The sequence below is a fragment of the Daphnia pulicaria genome, chromosome 8, assembly GCF_021234035.1.
Source record: "Daphnia pulicaria isolate SC F1-1A chromosome 8, SC_F0-13Bv2, whole genome shotgun sequence".
In the NCBI taxonomy this organism is placed as follows: Eukaryota; Metazoa; Arthropoda; class Branchiopoda; order Diplostraca; family Daphniidae; genus Daphnia; species Daphnia pulicaria.
Window position 1 is genome coordinate 7528575 of NC_060920.1, and position 20933 is coordinate 7549507.

General features: G+C 40.3%; 7 protein-coding genes across 8 annotated transcripts; 2 read left to right on the forward strand and 5 right to left on the reverse strand.

Moving 5' to 3' along the window:
* Positions 1 to 254: 254 nt before the first annotated feature.
* On the reverse strand, positions 255 to 1480 carry LOC124312657 (translin-like). Its single transcript, XM_046777145.1, has 6 exons — positions 1322 to 1480; positions 1169 to 1262; positions 845 to 1057; positions 707 to 786; positions 562 to 643; positions 255 to 495 (listed from the first exon to the last, which is right to left on the reverse strand). The coding sequence occupies exons 1-6, from the start codon at positions 1385 to 1387 to the stop codon at positions 350 to 352; spliced, it is 681 nt and encodes a 226-aa protein (XP_046633101.1). The 5' UTR covers positions 1388 to 1480; the 3' UTR covers positions 255 to 349.
* Positions 1481 to 1680: 200 nt separating this feature from the next.
* Positions 1681 to 3124, forward strand: LOC124310706 (transmembrane protein 69-like). The gene is made up of 2 exons (XM_046774662.1): positions 1681 to 2157; positions 2215 to 3124. Exons 1-2 carry the CDS (start codon positions 1795 to 1797, stop codon positions 2476 to 2478), a joined length of 627 nt encoding a protein of 208 aa, XP_046630618.1. The 5' UTR covers positions 1681 to 1794; the 3' UTR covers positions 2479 to 3124.
* LOC124310708 (transmembrane protein 69-like) lies at positions 2875 to 3629 on the forward strand. The gene is made up of 2 exons (XM_046774663.1): positions 2875 to 3123; positions 3184 to 3629. Exons 1-2 carry the CDS (start codon positions 2875 to 2877, stop codon positions 3436 to 3438), a joined length of 504 nt encoding a protein of 167 aa, XP_046630619.1. The 3' UTR covers positions 3439 to 3629.
* Positions 3630 to 6525, reverse strand: LOC124310702 (DDB1- and CUL4-associated factor 6-like). The gene is made up of 12 exons (XM_046774657.1): positions 6334 to 6525; positions 6190 to 6246; positions 6033 to 6130; positions 5824 to 5941; positions 5583 to 5761; positions 5245 to 5529; positions 4999 to 5185; positions 4539 to 4935; positions 4364 to 4483; positions 4050 to 4296; positions 3871 to 3976; positions 3630 to 3806 (listed from the first exon to the last, which is right to left on the reverse strand). The coding sequence occupies exons 1-12, from the start codon at positions 6401 to 6403 to the stop codon at positions 3781 to 3783; spliced, it is 1890 nt and encodes a 629-aa protein (XP_046630613.1). The 5' UTR covers positions 6404 to 6525; the 3' UTR covers positions 3630 to 3780.
* Positions 6526 to 6676: 151 nt separating this feature from the next.
* On the reverse strand, positions 6677 to 9444 carry LOC124310705. 2 transcript variants are annotated; one of them, XM_046774660.1, is made up of 2 exons: positions 9257 to 9444; positions 6677 to 8217 (listed from the first exon to the last, which is right to left on the reverse strand). In XM_046774660.1, the coding sequence occupies exons 1-2, from the start codon at positions 9427 to 9429 to the stop codon at positions 7269 to 7271; spliced, it is 1122 nt and encodes a 373-aa protein (XP_046630616.1). In that variant the 5' UTR covers positions 9430 to 9444; the 3' UTR covers positions 6677 to 7268. The 2 variants fall into 2 exon arrangements, with proteins under 2 accessions (XP_046630616.1, XP_046630617.1); XM_046774661.1 differs by lacking the exon at positions 9257 to 9444 and adding an exon at positions 8495 to 9081.
* Positions 9445 to 11044: 1600 nt separating this feature from the next.
* On the reverse strand, positions 11045 to 16245 carry LOC124310704. The gene is made up of 5 exons (XM_046774659.1): positions 15777 to 16245; positions 15058 to 15124; positions 13974 to 14503; positions 13407 to 13892; positions 11045 to 12498 (listed from the first exon to the last, which is right to left on the reverse strand). The coding sequence occupies exons 1-5, from the start codon at positions 15861 to 15863 to the stop codon at positions 12436 to 12438; spliced, it is 1233 nt and encodes a 410-aa protein (XP_046630615.1). The 5' UTR covers positions 15864 to 16245; the 3' UTR covers positions 11045 to 12435.
* Positions 16246 to 16920: 675 nt separating this feature from the next.
* LOC124310703 (5'-3' exonuclease PLD3-like) lies at positions 16921 to 20129 on the reverse strand. Its single transcript, XM_046774658.1, has 10 exons — positions 19870 to 20129; positions 19023 to 19270; positions 18783 to 18960; positions 18463 to 18720; positions 18202 to 18402; positions 18002 to 18141; positions 17774 to 17939; positions 17605 to 17707; positions 17495 to 17536; positions 16921 to 17402 (listed from the first exon to the last, which is right to left on the reverse strand). Exons 1-10 carry the CDS (start codon positions 20104 to 20106, stop codon positions 17281 to 17283), a joined length of 1695 nt encoding a protein of 564 aa, XP_046630614.1. The 5' UTR covers positions 20107 to 20129; the 3' UTR covers positions 16921 to 17280.
* Positions 20130 to 20933: the final 804 nt, after the last annotated feature.

Consider the following 20933-nt stretch of genomic DNA (forward strand, 5'->3'; position numbering starts at 1 on the left):
TTTCACGCAAAATCGAATATCTTTATTCGACTTTGATTTTCTACTATGATGAGCAGTCGATGTGGACTGTCTAGTTTTTAAAACCTATTCTAACGGTAATACACTTACCAATTCAACTAATGATTTTGTTATGTAAGTTGTTTTCATTTTAAAAAGGCGGATCCCGGTTAGTATGACATCATCGGAATACTATCCGTCGATTTCTCCGTTCTCATTACGTCAGCGATGATATAACGGGTTAAATAACAAACTAATTTTACGAATTCTTGAAGCATACATTACTTCGACCAGGAAATCACATTTAAGATTTTACATTCTTGGTTCACAACATTGAAAACTTAACGTTAATTCACTTGGTAATAGTAAGCGATCGACATCGAAGGCCACGAATGGAGAGATCATAAACCACTTCCTCGATTTTCTTCACATCATATTTAAGAGCATCAAATCTTTTGCGCAGTGAATCATTCTTCAGATTTAAGAGACGGAATCCACCTATAAAGTCGAAAAGAAAAAGTAGTAAAAGTTTATGAATCGTGGAGCGAGCAAATTATATGGTACCATTCAACTCGGAGACGAATCGCGAGATACGAATGGGCAAATCATAGTTTCCAGCAGTCACGCTATTTACTGCCAACCTAGACTGTGGAATAAATCAGAAATGAAATAAACTAATTCAAGTAATAGATTAAAAACAAGTTCAAACCAGTTCTGAAGCCAACTGTAAAAGTCCAGACAGATAATCTTCAACATCCAAATGGAAACCATCTTCCTCTTTTATGGATACTAAAAGACAAGAATAAATGCATTAAATTTGTAAATGATAAGCAATGTAGATTATTACCTTCAAGCAATTTCCCAACATCTGAGTGAAGAGCAAGCTTTTCTGACTCAAGGAAGAATATCAATGCACAAAGGAAAGAGTAGCGCTGCATAACATATCTCCAGTGATCGTTAAATCTGAAATATTGATTAGGAGGGATCTTGGAAGCAAGTTTTGAGAATTGTTCATTTGCTTTAGCAAGTGTAAGTTTTGCTCTGGTACAGAGTTCTCCAACTGAAAAAGAGTTTCATTTACAAAATTGAATAATAAATGTTTAAAACTCAAAATTTATAAATTGTAACAATCCAGGATAGAACAATGATGAGCCAAAAAAAAAGTTTTTACTTTGATTCAACCCATCTTCTTGATGGATTTGCTGCAGAATCAAAGAGACCTCTCGTCCAGTTGTGTCTAACTCACGAACAATGAGCCGAATTTCCTTAAAAGTTAACATTTTCTTAAATAACATGTCTTTCAAAATTTTTTGCATTCTATTACTTCTCTAAGATCTTGATCCGCATCAAGCAAATTCTGATATTGGGCAAAAACGGTAGCGAGATCCATCTTGATTCGAGTTTTTGTTGTTGTAAAGAATTAATATCACGTTTTCTTGTCGAACAGAACTCGAAAAGACGAAAAGTCAAATGGCAAAATGATGTTGCCAAGTTTAACAATGTTTCTATGATTTCTACGTTGATGAAGATACAAATGAATAAATATCAAATTACATATTTTATTATTATTAAATTTATGAATAAAATTTTTTTCTTAACTAAAACTGTTTTTATCTGAAAAATTTCGAGATGATCGAGAATGTAAACATTATTTCATATTTTTGTTTATTTTGTGATTTATTGTCGTCTGCATCCTCTATTTTGAACTTGTCTTCCTATTTTGGGAGTTCTTGAAGACTTGAACCGAGGGTGTTGCTTCAGATATTACTATAGTTAACGAGTTGTAACTGGTTGGAAATGCTGTTAATTCAAAAACTTGTAAATCCTCTTGGGAATTCAAGCAGATATCTGAGATGGAATTCTGTTTGCCTGGCAGTTAGTACTTCAACAAGAAAGCTTCATTTGTCTCGGCCTAATGAATCAGCTTTCGGCGAAGATGCCAAAAATGCCCTCCGTAATTTTGGTGATATCAAGCACGCTCCTATCCCAGCATTAACATATGGAATTGGAGGACTTATCCCTTTCACTGCCATCCCAGTGTATATGTTGTCATCAGGAGTGTACATCCCGGAAATGGCTTTCACTTCAATGGCCTACAGTGCTGTTATTTTGTCATTCATTGGTGGAGTACGATGGGGATCAGCTGTATCAAACCCTGAGGTAAGCTCACAAAAAATTCGGCTTTTTCACCAGTTAATCTTTTCTTTTCTCTTGCAGATAATGAATCCCAACTGGAAGAATTTCACTACCTCTATTGCACCCTCTATTGTTGGATGGATGTCACTACTAGTCAGTAATCCTATTGGCACCTTACTGTCCATTTCTGGGTTCTCCCTGTGCCTCTTGCAAGACATGACATCAAGCCAGTTCCCTTCTTGGTACAAATCTTTGAGAATTTTGCTTAGCACAGTTGCAATTTGTGCTTTGCTAACCACTTTCATGTGCCAATTCTTGCTTCCTCCGGAGCCCAAAAAAGAATAGTCTATTCTTTTAACCTAACTTGCAATATTTCTTAAAAAGTCTTACAAGTTACCATCGCAATATAGAAATATATATAATTGTTTCCACAATATTTCAAAAGATATGCGCTTTTTACCCTGTCAGTCTAGTAAAACGATATTAGGTGCACTTCTTTATTACCACATTGATGAATTGATAAATGTCAAAAAAGAAACGAAGAAATTCATTTAAAAACTAATTAGATTACGTCGAGAGGAACTGCTGATGCAACCTGAAGCCGAGCGACAGCCCTGTAGTGCTCCAACAAGGATCCAGTTTCTATATAAATACGTCCGGCTGTTGATTTGATCGTCCGTTGACGATTTCTTCTTGGTCAGAGTTGTTCGACATCGGTAGCAACCGGTAATAATCTGCGAGATGGTTTCAAAGGCAAATAATGTCGGTTTGATTGCTGCGTTTCGAAGCTTGGGAAACGTTGTAACAGGACCAAGTGCCGCCTTGTTTTACGGAGCATGGGGAGTTTTACCGTTCATTTCCATCCCAATTTATATGGGAATGACTGGTAAATACATTCCACAGTTGATTTATGCTGATTTGACCTATGGTGGTGGCATTGTCTCTTTCCTTGGAGCTGTGAGGTGGGGCTTTGCAATCAACAATTTTAAAGTAAGTTAAATCACATTACATTCATTTCTCTATTTTGAATACTAACAAAATTGTACCCAGGACAAAACCCTTAAACCAAGTTTCACAACTCTTGGATGGGCTGTGACTCCTGTTAGCATTGCTTGGCTAGCTCTTCTAACTTCTCAAACTAATGGAAGCCTTATGATAATTGGGACATTTCTTGCCTGTATTATTCAAGATGCTTACGCCACCGAATATCCTTCGTGGTATAAATCTTATAGGTTGATTTTTGCTTCTTCTGCTGTTCTTTCTCTGGGAGCAAATCTAATCATGTATAATTCCATAATGAATTAGTTTTCACTAGAGTTCACCTTGGTCATGCAATTGATTTTAAAATACTCATATTTAGATTGAAACATATCCATTTCAATGATTAGTGCCAATGTAATGCATAACCCATTCTTATAGTGTGTAAAAAAAATGAGCTTTGTGCAAAATCCCTGTTACATTTTAGCAGGTTTTATAATACACAATAAATGACCAAATCTTTGTTAATACATCAACTGTATGTTCTTTAGACAAAACCAATGACTTCTAACAATTTATACAGACTAGATTATAGGACATCTATGATCATCGCAGGGAAAACGTATGCAAATACTGTGGTGGATTAAAAGTTTTCATGATACCCGATTGTTAATCGGAATTTGTTCGATTGTTTCCTGTAAAGAGCACCATATCGTCAGTTGCATGACTGTAGGCAATTAATACAAAAATATGTTTTACCTTGTCGAAATCGAGTCATTGAAGCCAACATTCGAATCATATACGAAGCGGGGATCGTAATTGTGTCTCGCGTTTCCTCCAGCATGCGCGCGTTACGGGCTACCAACTAAAAAGATACCAAATGCAATAAATAGTAATGATTTCTAACAACTGATATTTATAAATTTAATTATAAATACCTCTTCAATATTTATGTTATTTTCTGAGTCAGAAGACGGAGTCCATAGTTTGATATCATAATCGATACCGGAAGTGGCCAAAATAGGCTCATAAGGATGAGGTCGAACTCGATTGACCACACGAGTATCAGCCTGCAGAACCGAGACGACTTTACCAGTTTGACGGTTCCAAATGAAAACGTGGCCACAATCTGAACCCGACATGACGTGACACCTCCCCCAAAAACAGGCTTCATTTATAGCAGTCCTATTTTTAAAATAAGCAAATATTATAAACGTTTGAACTGCAAAATAATTTCAAAAATCCAAATTACCGAGAATTTCTATGTCCAACAAATTTCATCTTTGAAATCGGTTGGTAAAGCATTTCACAAGCGTTATGCTCATCTTCATCGTCCTGGACACACATCATTTCATCGCCTCCCGAAGGATCCCTTATAAAATTAATCAATTTAACAATAGCGAAAGTAAGACTTCGTGAAAAAGTACCTTAGAACGGAATATCCATTGGAACTTTGTTCGGAATCTTGTCGATTTCGGAAAGGAGGAAACGATTCATTTCTGTCATCTGAATAGTTTGTGGAACTATCGTCCATACCACCATCCATGTTCTCCGGCTGATTCTCCGGAATATTTTCTGATCTTCCAAGTGATTCATATGTTACAAAATCAATTTCATCTCTGCTGTTCACATCATCGCGAACATTGGAATTAGCCAGGGAAACATTGGCTTCAGCAACGGGAAAAGAGGGATCTTCTGTTGGGTTTTCGAAAGGGCTCGATGGGGAGGCGACACTCGGCGAATTTAGGCTTGTCATGGACCTCAAAACATCCGCCATACGTTGCATGAAACCTTCGTGAACTGTAGGTCGTGCTTGTCCAATATCTGCGAAATACGAAAGAATACTTCTATAACTGAATAGGTTTGAAACGCAATAAGGCATTATACCAGGAGCAGCTCTACTCATTCCGGCGGAAGGCCCAGTATCAGACCAATCGCCCCGCAAACGAACACGTTTAAAACTATTGCCTTGACGAGCACGTCGCCGAGACAAGGAGTTTGTGTCTGCATTTCCACTGAATTGCTCATCCAATTCGAATTTAGGAATACTTAAAGGTAAATACGAAGACGGATCCTAAATTAATGAAGAAAATAATGAAACCTTGAGCAGTGAATATTTAATTAGTATTTTACCTTGACGTCAAAAAGGTAAACACCTTCGCCCGAGAAACTCGCAAGGACTTGATCACCTTCTGGGCTAAACTGGACGGATGTAGTTCGATATGAATGGCTCGACAATGAGGGCACTCTCATACTAGACACGATCGATTGTGTTGGTGAACCTAAAGAGCCAACGTTGAGTTTCCGACGATCCATGACATAAACTTGACTGTCGGATGTTCCTATTGCAAATTCATGTGGAAGGACGGGATTAATGGCTGCAGATGATAATGACGATTGACAGATGAAAAGTATATTCTAAAACGAGAAAACGTTAGAATAAACAGGCGAGTGATTGATCAAGCTCATACCTCTTTGCAACGTAAAGTTGGGCAAGTTTTGGTTGCCCTCAAATCAAACCATCGAGCAGTTCCATCTTCTCCTACACTTAAAAAAGTGTTTGGCTCACTTTCCACTGTGACAACTTCATAAACAGGACCCTGATGACATCTGAAAACATCCTGTAAGCTGCCATCCTCCTTTTCCAAATCTGAAATTGTGATGTTTTTGTTTTTTAATAGTTGATTGATGCATGTGAATTGAAAATATTACCTGAAACCATTACGACCCCATCACCTGAACATGACACGGCTTGTCTGTCCCCCGTCTGGGGTAAAAACTTTGCACTCATGATGTTAGTTTTGTGAAGGCCCTTGACTTGCATGGTCATCTATCAGAAGCAAAATTTGTATTCAGGCGTAATTATAAAACACTGTGATGTGTTTAAAGTGGTTCATTACAATAAATTATTATACACTTACTTGGCCATCAATCCATCTAGTTACAGCTAGTTTTCTGTCATCTGATCCTGAAAGAATCAGATCTCCTGACAGATTCCATTGGATGGTATTGACACATCCTGAGAAACCAATGATCAAGCAACATCTTAACTTGAACAAATGTTACAATTTTCTTTACCAGAATGTACTGCAAGAGTCTTGAACTTTGTTAAATGGCGAATAGTCCATTGGCTGTCTAGAATGTACAACAAAAAAATTATTTTATGGTCTTTAAAGTGTTTTGTTTGAAAATTAAAATGACAATTATTGATCACTCCATTACCTGTTACTGCTCGGTGGAGATCAAAACGCGTATCCAGATTAAACTGGGCACTTAAAATTGACCTAAACATGGTCACCGTATGACAATAATTTACGAAAACATAACGGTAACAAACTGAAATATGACTCGACGTTTGGTAGATATCAGCTGTTCTAGCAGACGAAAATGTACCTTGGTCACTCTCTCATTGGCTGATTTTCACTCACGATTTTCGTGTTGCCTCCTGCTTGTTATTTCTTCATCTCGTCAGCACAACTAATTGTGTAAACATCCACATATTTGTATTCTGCTCCAAAGCCAACTGGGTTATTTTTAACATGAAAACAAAAGTTCTTTGGGAAACTGACGAAGATTAAAGTGTATTGCAACAAAAACACGACAATGACCAGCCTAAAATTATCAATATCAGGAGAATGGCATATTATATTTACAGCCAGTTAGCAAGTCTGTGTAAGTTTGTTAATATTGTGATTGCGGATATTTACAGCAGATGAAATGTTGAAGTCCGTGTGATATCCAAATGTGTTTGTCTGCAATTGAAATTCAAGATCAAAAGATAAAGAAAAGAGAACAAGGTTAACAAACTTATTTAGACATGACCGAATATTCCAGAGGGGCGACGGAAACAAAACGGTTGTATTTGAAACCCTCACTTTCATTCTCCAGACAAAGATAATAATAAAGTGGAATATTTCTACACGTTCACATTATTAGATACACAATCTCATAATAACATGGACAACAATAGGGTCAATTTAGTTGCAAAAATCGTCAACCCAGAGTCGAAACTCGCACGACCAAACAAAAAAAATCAAAGCTCTTCATCAATTTATCTAGAATAATTTCATCTTTAGCTTTAACAACATCAATCTCAAAAGAGATTGAACTGTCAACACGCATCACCAGATCTCGAGGGGCACCAAAGTGATTTTCTTCTACCAGCACCAATTGGTCAACGAGGAAGCTCCTGACGATGTCAAACTATTGTAAAAATAGAAACGCATTGGACCAGCAAAAACGTGACATCCCTGCCCAACCAAGTCGGGAGCCGCTAATTGTTTCTGAATGATCATGTCTGCTCGCTGACCCCAAAAAGATCGTTCAGTCACGAAACAGAGTTGTTTGTTCCGCAGCGTCAGAGTGTTTCCTTTGCGGCCGGACACGCTGCGAATGCAATGTTGGGATCCTTCTTCCAAATCAGAAACGGTGACGTCAAACACTACGGAAACAGTGTCGACGTTCATCTGTGAGCGGCTGCCACTCCGGCTGCGGAAGGGAGACATTGGCGACGCGTTGTTGTAGTCGGATGGAAATGAATTGACGGTGCAGACCGTAGGGCTCGAAATAAGCAAATTGTCTAGTGCTCGAACGATCTGTTGTGTCGAGGGAGGTGATCCTGGTCGTGAAACTGGCTCTGATTGGCTGTAAGGCGCAGGCGGACTAATGTCACGTTTCGTATTGGGCAATTCTTCCAGAATGAATTGAAGTTCACGCTCCGTCCGGCTATCGATCGAGTCTTGGCGGCTAACGCAGCCAGAAGTGATGCTGTTGAATTCCGGCGACCTCATTTCCACCGATCCGGAATTCGGTGTACGCAGTGGCGACGGGAAATCACGGATAACATCGGGAGCACCTCCGTCATCCCTTTCTTCGGTCATCGTGAGCTGTGTTCTTTTTCCCGACAAGTTGTACGATGATTGGCCGTCGGGTGTGGACAGAATTCCGCGAAACCAAAGCCCGAGCTCATCGAAGCAGATGTGAGCGTAACCTTCGATCAATTCCGGTTTGGCAGGTTTCTCCATCGCCAATTGTTCTTTGAAAGAACCGAAACTGCCAAAACTTTGGCTGCGTCTTCTCCGAGTGTAGAGTAAAGACATTTTCCACCTAGTTAAAAAAATACTCAATTATTATTCTAATTTTCAAGGATTCACGATTAAAAATAGATAGCGACAGATGGTAGGATTGCACGAAAACATGACCTTGAAATGGGTACTATAGGGAAACTATAGAAAATGTTGTGTAAACGAAAGATAAGCAAAATCATTTCCTCCCTATGCTGACTCCACATTTTGGTTATTTTTTCCAAAAGAAACGAAGGTCACGGGACAGACTTGACACGAAAAAAGAAACGAAAAATCTTTTGCTTAGCAAAGTCTCTTACCCGATTTGGCAACAAGGTCACGACGTCTATACTCCTCTCTAATTTCCAAGTGATTTAAAAAAAAAAAACCAAAACCCAGGCAGCAGACTCTCTTTGGATGAAACGAATATTACCACACACGGTTGAAATGTTCACACACTTGCGTCAACGCGCTGAATATTTCGTTTCGTTCGCCGTTGACTGCCAGTTCACGTCTGGCAGTGTCATGTTGTTTGCACGCGGGACTCTCAACGTCGCCATCGGTCCGCTATTGGCCGAACGAGCAATCGACACGCCTCCGTGATAAAAATGCGGCTTCGTCCTTGAGCGGTTATTCTCTCTCCAGCAGAGGAAGTATTTTAGCACAAAACCCGTATCCCTCATCGTCGTTTGAATGTTTTTGAAGGTCTCGTTCAGTTTTAACTCGTTTCACCAAGCTATATGCTACGACGACTACTACTAGCCTAGTATATACTTGCAGACTCTCACAGTGCAGCTGAACTGAGTCGAGAAAACAAGAAACTTAACAACGCAATGACCTCGTTGGGTTCGCCAAAGAATTCGCCATTTGCACACCACGGAATTTTATGCAATCAGCCGGCGCCCAACAGTCAGACACATCAATATATAGTCATAGCAAAGCCAAATAACTAACCGTCGACTCTCACGAACAGTACGTTAAATAAACAACACACATCGAGTGTAGTAAGTACTGGGCTGGGGGGGTTGAGCAATTTAGACATTTTGGACGAGAAAGTATCTTAATTTCTATTGTATTTTTACCTTGAATGACTCTGAATTGATGAACGGATAGTGTAGGCTGAAATCAAGGCTTTGAAATCCCCATCAAACACAAACAAATAGTCACGTTTTCCAAAACAATTACCATACGGAAACTGTGGGGGGATTTCGACCAGCACATGGCGGACGGTAGCGACGCCTAGCGGCCAACTCATTAACTCGGTGTATAGATTTCAAACAAAGCACTTTGTTTCTTTCTTTTTTCTAACGAAAATTACACGCATACACACACTATAGGAAAAAAAAGAAAAAAGAAATTGAGTTCTTTTTATGGGTAGTGCCCCCGAGGTTTTACTAGAAGGAGACAACAACAAAGTAGTAGTAGTGTACGTGAAGAAAAGAGAGGGGAGAGAAAAAGGAAGTCAATGATAATGGAACATAATCACGATAATCGCGAGGGGGGAAAGGGCCGCCACAGAAAAAACTAGGTAAGCGATTTCTCGTTGAAAAAGAAACAAAGAGGTTACAGAGAAGCCCAGCTCGTAAGAGAAGAGAAAGATATTTATGACCGCAAAGATGAAGTTCCATGTAAGTAATAACATGCCATCAGAGTAGTAGTAGCTTTAGCTTAGTAGTAGCACGTGAGATATTTCGACAAAGTAGCGAAATCAATACTTGGCAGCAGACAAAACAAGAAAGGAAAATGCGAAACACGAACACTTTTGGGCTTTAATCACGTAATACCTGGACTATACTACCCGACACAATAACCAGTCTGAACCATTTTTCACATTTTATTTCGCAACAAACAAATATATAATAAACTCTGGCTGTGCTGTGCTGCTGCTGACGACGACACAAATGAAATTTCTAGGAATATCCAACCGTTGGCGTGGCGGGTCAGCGATAAAATAAAACCCAGCTGCTATACGACAACAAAATAATATGCCACTTTTGTGTAACACTCGGATCAATACACCACAGTATGTGTGTGTCTACACCTTTAAATTTGAGTAGCAACCAAATTTTCGTTGGAGTTTTTAATCATGAAATTATGGTCACGGTCTACTTTTGTGCGTAACGCAATTTATTATTAGGAAAAAAATAAACGACTTTGGCGTGACTAGGAGCCGTGTCATCAGGTGACCCTCTAGTAAAAAGGAGAGAGGTGAGGACTAATGGCCAAAACGACTTGGAGAGAGTTTGGCGCCAACCGAAAAATAACTTTAGGGCATTGTTTTTTATTTAAAAAGAAGAAACAAAAAGAAAATTATCGACTTTTGATTGGGGGGGGCCTGGAACCGTTCCAATAAACTTTGTCCTTCGACCAACAAATGTGAATTTCTTTTTTCAATAATAATATGGACTTATCATCGGTTGCAATCGCTCTTGGATGGTAGTAAATATCGATCGATAATAAATCAGCAAATGGAATAGAGCCGTGATTAACTGGCACATCAAAATGATGGAGCAATTGATGATTGCAACTAAAAAATCACGCAATTCTGCCAAAATAATCGCCAGACGCCAGTCGTTGCTATCGATCGAAAATGGGAATTTGCGTGATGCATTCAATCCATTTAACTTTGACGGGAGAAAAATCCTTGAAAAATAAAAAAGAAAGATTGTGATTTCACGGCCTCTCTTATTCTTTTCTCTTCCGGGCTCATCCGTGCACGGAAGTGCACACGTAAACAAGGTTATTTTCCCCGGCATCCATCGATTTCCGACGACGGCGACGGCGGCTGCTTCCGTCGTCAGCTGTTGAACAACGCCCACACACACACACATTTTCGGATCGATTATTCGGCGGGTCCCAACAAAAAGATGTTCATCGTGACAATTCGTTTATTTGAATTGAATCAACACACAACAACATTCCATCGAAAAATTCTTCGTGTTGTAGGTAATGTGGTAATTATATAAGTATACACACACAGGTGACATTCAACAACAACAAAGAAAAAAAGTCCAAAAAAGAAATCAAAACGAGACACACCAAGGCATTTGGAACTGGTGAAAAACAGAAAAAAGACGCACTTATTATTATATTTAGTATTTAAGTTTATAGAATAATAATCAAATGTGTTTCCTGCTTTACTGTACAACACACACCCGCACACACACGCACACGCATTTGAAAAAAGACTAAATAATTGACTTTGTCGCGCAGACAAAGATATTCTTTCCAATCCAAATATGACATAATTATGTATAAAGTTATATGTAATATTTATAATAGCGTCTTTCCTTATCAAATACAACAAGTTTCTATTTCAATGTGCGCGCCATCTTCCACCTAAAGCCGATAAACGAAAAAAAAGGGGGGGGGGGAGGAGAGAATAATATTTCAAAAAAGAGATCGAAAAAAGAGAGAATTTTTTGTTAAATCAGTGTGGCCTTTCAAGCACTTTTTCTTTTACTTTGTCACCGCCAGGTTAACCACGGATTTTTAAAAAATAGAAAAAAAAAATTATTATTATTATTATATTTGTACTTGGATTGGTTTCGAGTCGTGTGTGTGGAAGTCTCTCTCTCTCGATCAGTTTACAGATTTCCCCAGACCATCCAGAGGTCTCATTTAACAATCTCCCTGAATTCATATTTGTTTTTTTCTATGTTTTCTTTATTTTTTTTTTTTAACCCGTAAACCCAGAAAATCAATAATAAAATAAAAAATTGGCTTGAGAATTCACGACATTAAAATATTCACACTTTTTTTTTCGTTTTTTTTTTCTTCTTCTTATTGGACCCTTCCAGCTTTCGTCTTGCAAAGTGAAAGACTGTCAAAATCACGATACATGGATAATCAAAATTGACTCCCGTGCATCGGCGACTGTGTTTGGGGTCTTTCCAATTTTTTTCCTTTTTACGAATTTTAATATTATATTTTTTGTTTTTAAATGGAGTAGTATACAAGCGAAATATTTGTATAGAAATAATAATATCGCGCCCGCAAAGTGTGTGAGGGATCGGGAACGTTAAAAAAAGAAAACACAACAACGAAAAAAAAAAAAAGTTTTTCTTCTCTTCAGGGCGCTGCGAGATGCACGAATAGAGCGCGTGATTTTTCCTTCTTTTCTTTTTCTAATAAGGTAGTGGTGATGGGTGAGAGCCACCCGGGGCAGTAAACGAGCGTTCAAAATATTTTTCTTCTTTCTTTCTTTTTAGTTTTTTCTTAAACGCCAAATTCTTTCGAGAGAGAAAAAAACGAAACATTTTCACCAGCAGAAGAGGGAGAGTTCGCCGTCGTGACGCCAGGTCGATACGGATCGGTTCTTCATCTAAATTCGGGAAAAGAATACAATATTTATATACAGTGGGCGAATATCGGATCGATCCAACACACACACAAATAAAAAAATAAAAACGCAAATCGACTTTCAAAGTCGTTTACTATTTCAGTTGTCTGGGAGATGACAGACAAGGAGTTTCCCATCATTGAAACTCTTTGAAAACCACCAGAGACACATCTTAGAAATCCCCTGATGAATCGATTCACGAAAAAGAAAAAAAGAGTCTTTTCCGATTGGTAAAAAGTTTAACCCATTTGATATCCTGGGGCAATTCCATGGCTTCACTCTGATAAATGTCACCCAGGATTTAAAAGAAAAATCAATAGACATTGATTTTTATTCTACGGAATCAGGAAGCACTCTGGGATGATTGAATCCAATATCGTGTAAATACTGGACGCCATATTCTCCTCTTTCCAGGGATACCACACACACTATTATCTCATCGATTTTTTCACGCTTTGTCAATGCCAACTACAAACAAAATAGAGAAAAAACCGGTTGGCTACCACCACCACCAACAAAACAAAAAACCGGTCGTTATTTTTTCGAAAATCGCAAATCAACAGGTGAAGACAATTATTATTTTTTTTGTTGTTCCAGCCGATGGCCACAAGCCAAAAGTAAAAAGGTAAAAAAAGAGGCACGTGACGTGAATGCCGAATGAGCCAATCGACTTCATTGATCATTCCAGTACAAATGTAACAACCGACACACACACACACTGCGGCTTAACCTTCCAGTCACCTTCGCCGGTCCTCAATGAAGTCCCCCCCCCTCCTTCCCTCCACATATAAACAGAGCCGGATGAGTAAAATTGTTTACACAAGGTCGGATATACAACCGCTGTTTGAAAATGGCGGCGGAGGAGTTAATAGAAAATTTGGTAAACTGACCTGCTGCATCTTTTCGAAATCCAGGCAAGGACGCTGGATGTGGTGATGGGAGCGATGGGCGTGACGGTGGCGTTTGCGGGGCGATCCGATATTGTTGCCGTTGGCGACGGACAGAGCAGCCGGTTCCGCGTGCAACGACAACATGGCTGCTGCGCTCAAGGGAGCGGCCATATCTTCACGATCGGCCAGGAAGAATTTCGGCGGTGGGGAGAGAGAGCGTGTCGGCCGGTGAGCACCCTCCGGTGGCGACGTGCGGAACTCGAGCGGCAGAGGCGAGTCCTGAGGACCTCCGACCAGCGACTGAACCTCGTCGTCCGATGAGGCCGAACAGTCGAACGCAGCACCGACGCTGCTGATGCTCCGTTCCATCGGCTCATTTTCAATCATCAAGCCGTGATGCAATAAAACGGCCGAACGCGGACGACTTTTCATCCGCTCGCTCAAACGCCGGTGGTTCACTTGGCCCCACTTTCGCTTCTCGGGACCCTACACAAAATTTATAAAGGCGTTTCTTTTGTTTAGAAAAAAAAAAGGTTTTCTTCTCTCCCATTGAATTTCTCTACTAACCTGCGGCTGAACAACTTTTCGAGGTTGTTGTTGATTGTTGTTGTTGTGCTGATTCGGGCAGAAACGGGGTGGACCGAAGGCACTGGGACCAAAACGTAGAGCCGTTCCAGAAGAAGATGCCGCCGGTGTCGTGAGTAAATCGTGAGCCATCGATTCCTCCTCGGCACCATTGATGCATTCGAGTTCTTCTTCGGAACTGTGTTGATCGCCCCAAGGGCCGTGATCTGAATCCGATGGCAGAGCAGAGTCCGTGACTGTGCAGAATTCGATTGGACTTTCTGTCGTCGACTGGCGATCGTCGCCGCCGTCATCACCAGTGGCCGAAAGGGCCGCAACGGCCGCCAACGTGGTGGCCATTACAGCGTCAGTGTAGCGCTCACGCAGCAGAGTTCTTTCGCTGCGGCGTTGCCGTTGTGGCACCACCGGCCGAATCGAATTCTCCTTGCCACTTTCAGACCGGGTCCTTTCCCGAACGGCACGTCGTGGCGTCAAATTGTCCATCAACTCCTCACGCTCCATGTTGTTGTAAACTGAAATAAAAACAGTAATCCAAATCCAAGAGTTGGTTAGCAAAATAAAACAGAAATGGACCGTGAACACACATAGAGTAGGTTAATAATCGATCAAGTATTATCTCTCTATCGATGACGAAATACCCCCACAGGGCTTTCCAATCTGGGGTCCTCGGGTCCAAAATGTTTCTTGTAAAAAAGGCCCAAAAATGTAAGTCAGTCCCTAGCCCCATCACAGATTTCTTTCTCTTTAAGGGGGGGCCAGCCATATTGGACTTTTTTTCTTTTAAATAAATAAAATAAAATAGTTTTTTTCTCCGTTGGGGGCAGCACACAAAGGCCATTTCAAATGAGGAGAGAAAAAGTTGGAAAGCTGCCCATCTCAATTGCGCAAAGACTTTCATCGTGCACAGCTCTCTCTCTCTCTTCAGGTGACACTTTCCCAATCGACGCCTCTATAGTTGAACGAACTCTTCTTTTATTATTCCTTAAATTATTCCCTCATCAGAGAGAAAGTTTCCCCAAGGTCAATTCATGTCAAAATAATAAAATATAAGAAAAACAAAACTTACTGGCTGGGTGGTGGTGGTCACCAAGTTCGTCGTCCGATTCCGTTCCCGAATCCCGATCGAGCTCCGACTAGCCAAATAAAGAAACTGTCACTTAAAAACCTTTTTTTGAAACTGCAATTTAAATAGAAAAATAAAGGCACCCTAAATGGGGAGGACGACACATTTTGGATACACACAAAGTGAACGAGAGAAAAAAGGTATATAAATTATGCCGAGCGTTACACACACACACACACACACTGCTGGTGGTGGTAGTAGTAGTCTCGTAGTATTCTCGTAGTATATAGTGACACAACAACCAACCCCCGTTCTTAAAAATATACGAACGAGAGAGAGTCGGCCATCTTTTACGGGGCCGGCCGCCAAGAGGGGCGGAGAGAGAGAGAAGGGGCCTCGTGAAAAATAATTCGCTCACGGTCTATTTCTCATCGGGTGATTGTGCAGAGACGGGCATTCGACGAGTAGCATACCAGACTTGAATTTCTACTACATTTCCGGTAGATAGACCGGCTGCAAAGCGGTTGAAATTGTCCGTTTCACACGGGCGCCTTTGTTCTTTCTCTCTCTCCCTAGCTCGGCTCTTACCAGCTATCCTCCGCCATCTTGGGGCCGGCCTTTTTTTCTTTTTCCACTCACACACACAAAGCCGGCACGAAATCAACTTTATTAAAAGTCAACTTTATTTCTATTTTAGACTGAAAAAGAATTAAAATTTTTACCTTGTCCGAGTTGTTGAGGTTGTTGGATTCTTCGTTCAGCGACTGCGATCGTAGTTTCAGAGTGAGATGGCGGACACTCAACATCATATACTTGGTGCACAGACAAGAAAACCGGTAACGAAACTCTTCTCTCACACACACAGAGAAAATTGTTGTTTTCCCTCAAAACGAGATAAAAGCGTCAGCAGTTCATGACAAAAACCAAAACAGACGACGTGCTCAAAAGGCGAACAAAGGAAAATGGGTGACGAATCGAATCCAACGTTTTCTGACGATGGAAACTGGTAGGAAATGTTGAATAACACGACAGTGTGTGTGTGAAATTAATCTACACACTTGAGAAATCAGTGAAATGTTGCCTTGGTTCTTGTTCTTTTGTGTGTGTTGGTTGTACAAAAGTTAATTTTCTCGAGACGAAAAACAGACACGGTGCGGCCGGCTCGACAGCGCCGTCTACAAATGAAAAATATACGCGAGATCCTCTACTACTAGACTATCTATTCCAAACTCCGCCCACTCTGTCGTACGAATCAGCTGATCCTCTCTTTTTCACACACAAAGAAACTTTTGGGCATCTGCGTATACCCACATTTCAACTCTTTTATTCACCACTCTACTCAATATTTCAGCAAGAAATTATGCTCATTTATTCGTTCAGACATTTCTGATTTCATATTTTATCAAATTCAATCCTCATTACATTAAGAATTAATAGAAATAAAGAAAAACAGGCTCAAAATGGCGGCGACTGTCAGCGTGTCTCTCTCTCGGTGGGTGGACAACCCACCCACTACCCCACTTTTACTCAACCCATTCTTACTACGTTTTTACTACACGTAGCATCGTAATGGGCGGAGTCTCGATTCCTATTGGCCGTCCTTTATTCCCTCGAGGCATTCTTTCAAGGTCTGCCATCTCCCTCCCCCATTATTTATGAATGAAAATCTCCCTGGCTATGGCCACCACTAAAAAAATAAAAAATAAGAAAAAAGGAAGGGCGTTCGTACTCTATAACAACCCCCCATCCTCTCGGCTCGTTTGCTGGACTCGTGCCCGTCGAAGCGCTTCGATGAGCGTGGGCAGCAACTATGTCCCTTACAATGTATTTTATTCCAAATCTTCTTCTTCTTCCATTTCGCATATCTTAAATTATTCAGTTATATTTGTATTTTTATTTTTCTCGTGTGAGCGTGTTTGTGTACCGTGTCGGAAAAACCGAAACGATTTATTTATCTCCTGTGTTATTCATAAACCCCGGGGTAGTAGTGTATATGCGCGCGTGTGTAACTTGAATATCCTCCCGACAGAGAAAGAGGGGCGTAGTAGAGTTGGAACATTCGAGTGCTATATGGGGGTCGTAGAGTCCAGGCTCTGTCGGTGTAAATCTTTCTTCTCTCTTAACACACAAAGAAATAGACGAAGGAGAGAAAATAGATACGGCTCAACACTGTTGCCGTTTGCTTGGCACACTCACACTATCTTTGGGAACATCGTTTCTTTATTTTTAATAGACGCTGATGCTATCCAGTGGGTGAGAGTAGGCAGAGTTCCAATCTCGATCGAAAACCTCCTTCAGCTGGCTCTGCAACGTCGTTTGCCCAGTGCCGTTCACTATCAGTCCTACACCTAAAAGATAACCAAAATGATAAAAAAGCAAAATTGTGTGTGTGTCCTTAATCAAGGTCATATGCGTATTGAAAAAGCACGTGACTGTGTACCTCCTGTATTGATAAAGTAATCGCCAGACCAGTTGGACGTCCCTAAAAGATTAAAAGGATTTTTAAGTCATCGAAAGAAGATTACATCATGGGACAACGCAATAACTCACCTATGTAAGCAGCGTTATCGGTCACCATGTATTTGTTATGGTTGACTCGAGCAAATGGTATTTTCTCTTGATCGGGACTGAAGGCAGGAACGACAAAGATTTTCTAAATGATTAAGACAATAATACAAATATCTGAGAGAATGTCCACATCAACGAAATAATAGCTTACGACTTGAACGTCCACGTTTGGATAAACTTTTGAAATGTCAGCCAGAGATTTCAAGAATGGTGCCATGGCAGGTGTGGTATGTTTCCAATGAGAAACCAGTAACCGAATTTTGATGCCTTTGTCGATAGCTAGCCGTCTTAGCTGGTTGTCGATAACTGGCCAGTATCTATGGCATTTTTAGTTAGTTAATAATGGTTTCTTTCAAATATTCACTTTCATGTAACATACTGGTGATGAGGGGTGTACAGCATGGCTGGGATGTAATCCATTACAGCAATATTTATGTACTGGTGAGCCTGCTCCATTGTGTGCAAAACAGATTGCAAATCTGTTGTTCGTCCATCTGCACACAGTTGCGGGGGAGAGCTCTGTTTCAATGACGTATTAAAATTAAACTGAAATCAAGTTTATTTTAAAAATTTACTTACCGCTAAATAGACGGAAGATGTCGTTTCGTTGAAATCAACCGTCAAAGGATTTGTGTGATTTATGTGAGTGGCCAAGTCCTGTGGCCAAGCGTCCGGAATCGTGGCGTTTTCTTCACCTAAAGCCCAGTAGACTTGGAAAATTTTTGACATGTCTTTGGCCAAACATGGGCAGTCGTAAACGGTGGCTCCCAGTTCTTTAACCTACGTGAAAGGAGGTCATATATTTCAGTGTTTTATTTGAATAATAATAAAAGAAATCACCTGGGTTAAGGCACGCCAGTCCATGTTAGCAGATCCAACGTAGAAATGCTTGCCGTCTACCACCCACAACTTTGTGTGTAAAATTCCGGCTCCAATCAAGCGATTGAAATCCAAGTTACGCACGATGGCGGCTCCCAAAGATTCCAACACACTTGTGTCCTCATCTGGAGCGGATTTCGAAGGCTGGTTTTGGGCAACACGGATTCGAATGCCACGCTCAAGCCCGGCTTCCTTCAGTTGCTTGAATACACTCTCGCCCTAGACAATGTTTCAGATTATTTTAACAAACTTTTCTGATTCATTTTCAGTAGAAAACATACCTTCCAAGCTGAAGGATGAGGAACAACATCTTCACCTTTGAGAGACCAGTAGAAAGAGGCAATATCAATTGAAGTCTCGGCTATGTCAATTAGCCTTAACCAACTATCGAAAATAGATGGCTGAATAGTTTGATTGGGATAAACTAATCCCTCAGGTATACTTTCGACTAAAGTAATGCTAAAATAAACAAAATTAAGTTATGCTGTTGTGTGAATGTCAAATTGTAGTTGGTGACTTACTGGCAGGACTGATTGCACTTGGTCTCGTGTTGAAAATCATCAATAACTTGCTTCCTGCTGAAACTTCCCAAACCGTGGGGAAAGAACAATACGAGAAGTGTCACAATAACTATCACAGATATGGTAAGAAACATTGATTTGAAAATGTTCTCTTTTGGCCTTCTTTGAGCTCTCCTGTGACTTGGGAAAGATGTATCTCCAACTTCGAGTCCAAGCATATCGAAACGCCCTTCATCTTCAGCGGCTGTCTAATAAAGAAAAATATAAAATAATAGTTTCAATGGCACCAGCAGCATGTGGAAATAGTTGAATAGAAAGCTGTTTTACACTTTCAATGTTCTCTTTGATTCCTTTCTTAACCCACTTCATGGCTGAGGCAACCATGACTCTTGGTAACAATGGCGTCCAACTTAACAAAAATTACTGTTGATTGGGTTTCTTTGAGTAAAAATGCTGATCAAGCCCATTTATTCTGCTGTGGAGAAAATGTAGCCGACAAAGTCGTCTGCTCCGAGTCGACTTACAAGTTGACTCGGGGGAAAAACCTCATTTGTGGCAGTTCTCGGAATCGATTCAAGAAAAAAGAAAAACTACAAAAATATTCAACACCGTAAATGAAGTTTCAAAAATGAGCATGATGAGTGAGAAAATTGTTTTTGACACTTTGTGCAGCGGGACTGAAATCCACCAGGGGATTAACACATTTGAATGCAATAACGTCGGGGAGGCAGTGATGAATGACACACGGAATGCTCAATCGATTTAAGCCAAAAGTTCATTAGCGGCGGCAATTAAATTACGAATACACATTCATCATTTTAAATGACAAAGAATTCAGTTATCCAACCTTGAATCGATACAAGTTCTCCTCATTTTGAGAATCCTCCGCAGAAGCCATTAACAGCAACCGTGCTAGTTCACTTTGTAGTATAAAATGTTCCACATTGATTTTCATCAGCAGGAAAAGTGTGTGTTGTACAATGTTGCCGACAGCTCGGCTAAGAATAGAGAGAGACTCTTTGGTAGAGCTATGGCGAATAACAATCGACGCCTCGCATTGTTGACGCCTGAAAATGACCGACATAGTTCCGTGTTGTTGATCTTGGCTCCCGCTGTTTGATTTACGACAGTCTGTTCTGCTGCTATTTCTTCATTGATGCGCTTGCGCTTCACACAAATTTTTATTTTTTAAAAAATGTTGTAGCCATTAGATAATTGCGTATTTAGATGGCGAAATCATTTCCTGTTTTCGCACCGAAATTCGGCACGTTTTGTTATTCTCTAAAAGGGTTGACACTCGCCGCCGGAAGTTGTGCTGTCGGCCTTTTTTCAAACAAAAATAAAAATTCCCCTTTTTTCTAAATTTGGAAAGAAAATGTTGTTGTTAATTAGAAGCGTCGATGCGAATATACTTTGATTCATTTGAGCAGACTTGACATTCCTGTTTTTGTTTTCTATTTGATAACCATCTCAGACGACCACACGCACAAAGAATTATTCAACCCAAACAGACGCGGGAGTGTGTGACGTCATCAAAAAAGCGTGGGTGTTTTGGAAAGCGCGGGAAGTCTCGGAGACATGCTCGCATGGACTATGTCCCAGCCCGAAGACAACAAAACAAAAAAAAACGGGACATTAAATAAGAAAAAGTTGACTTCCGTTTGAGCCAATGACTTTGACAAATAATACTGTTGATTTGAATATTGCCACACGAGATCAATCAGGTCTAAAAGAAAAAAAACACACACTCGAGAGAAGATAAAAGAGTTGGTTGAACGTGAAAAATAACGAAACAAAAGGATGTGACCTGTTTGATGATCGTGAGATAGTATAGTAGCTAGTTGGATCATTACCTTAGGACGAGGGCAGGTGTATGAGTTTATAAGTATCGCGTTTCGCAATGGAGAGAGA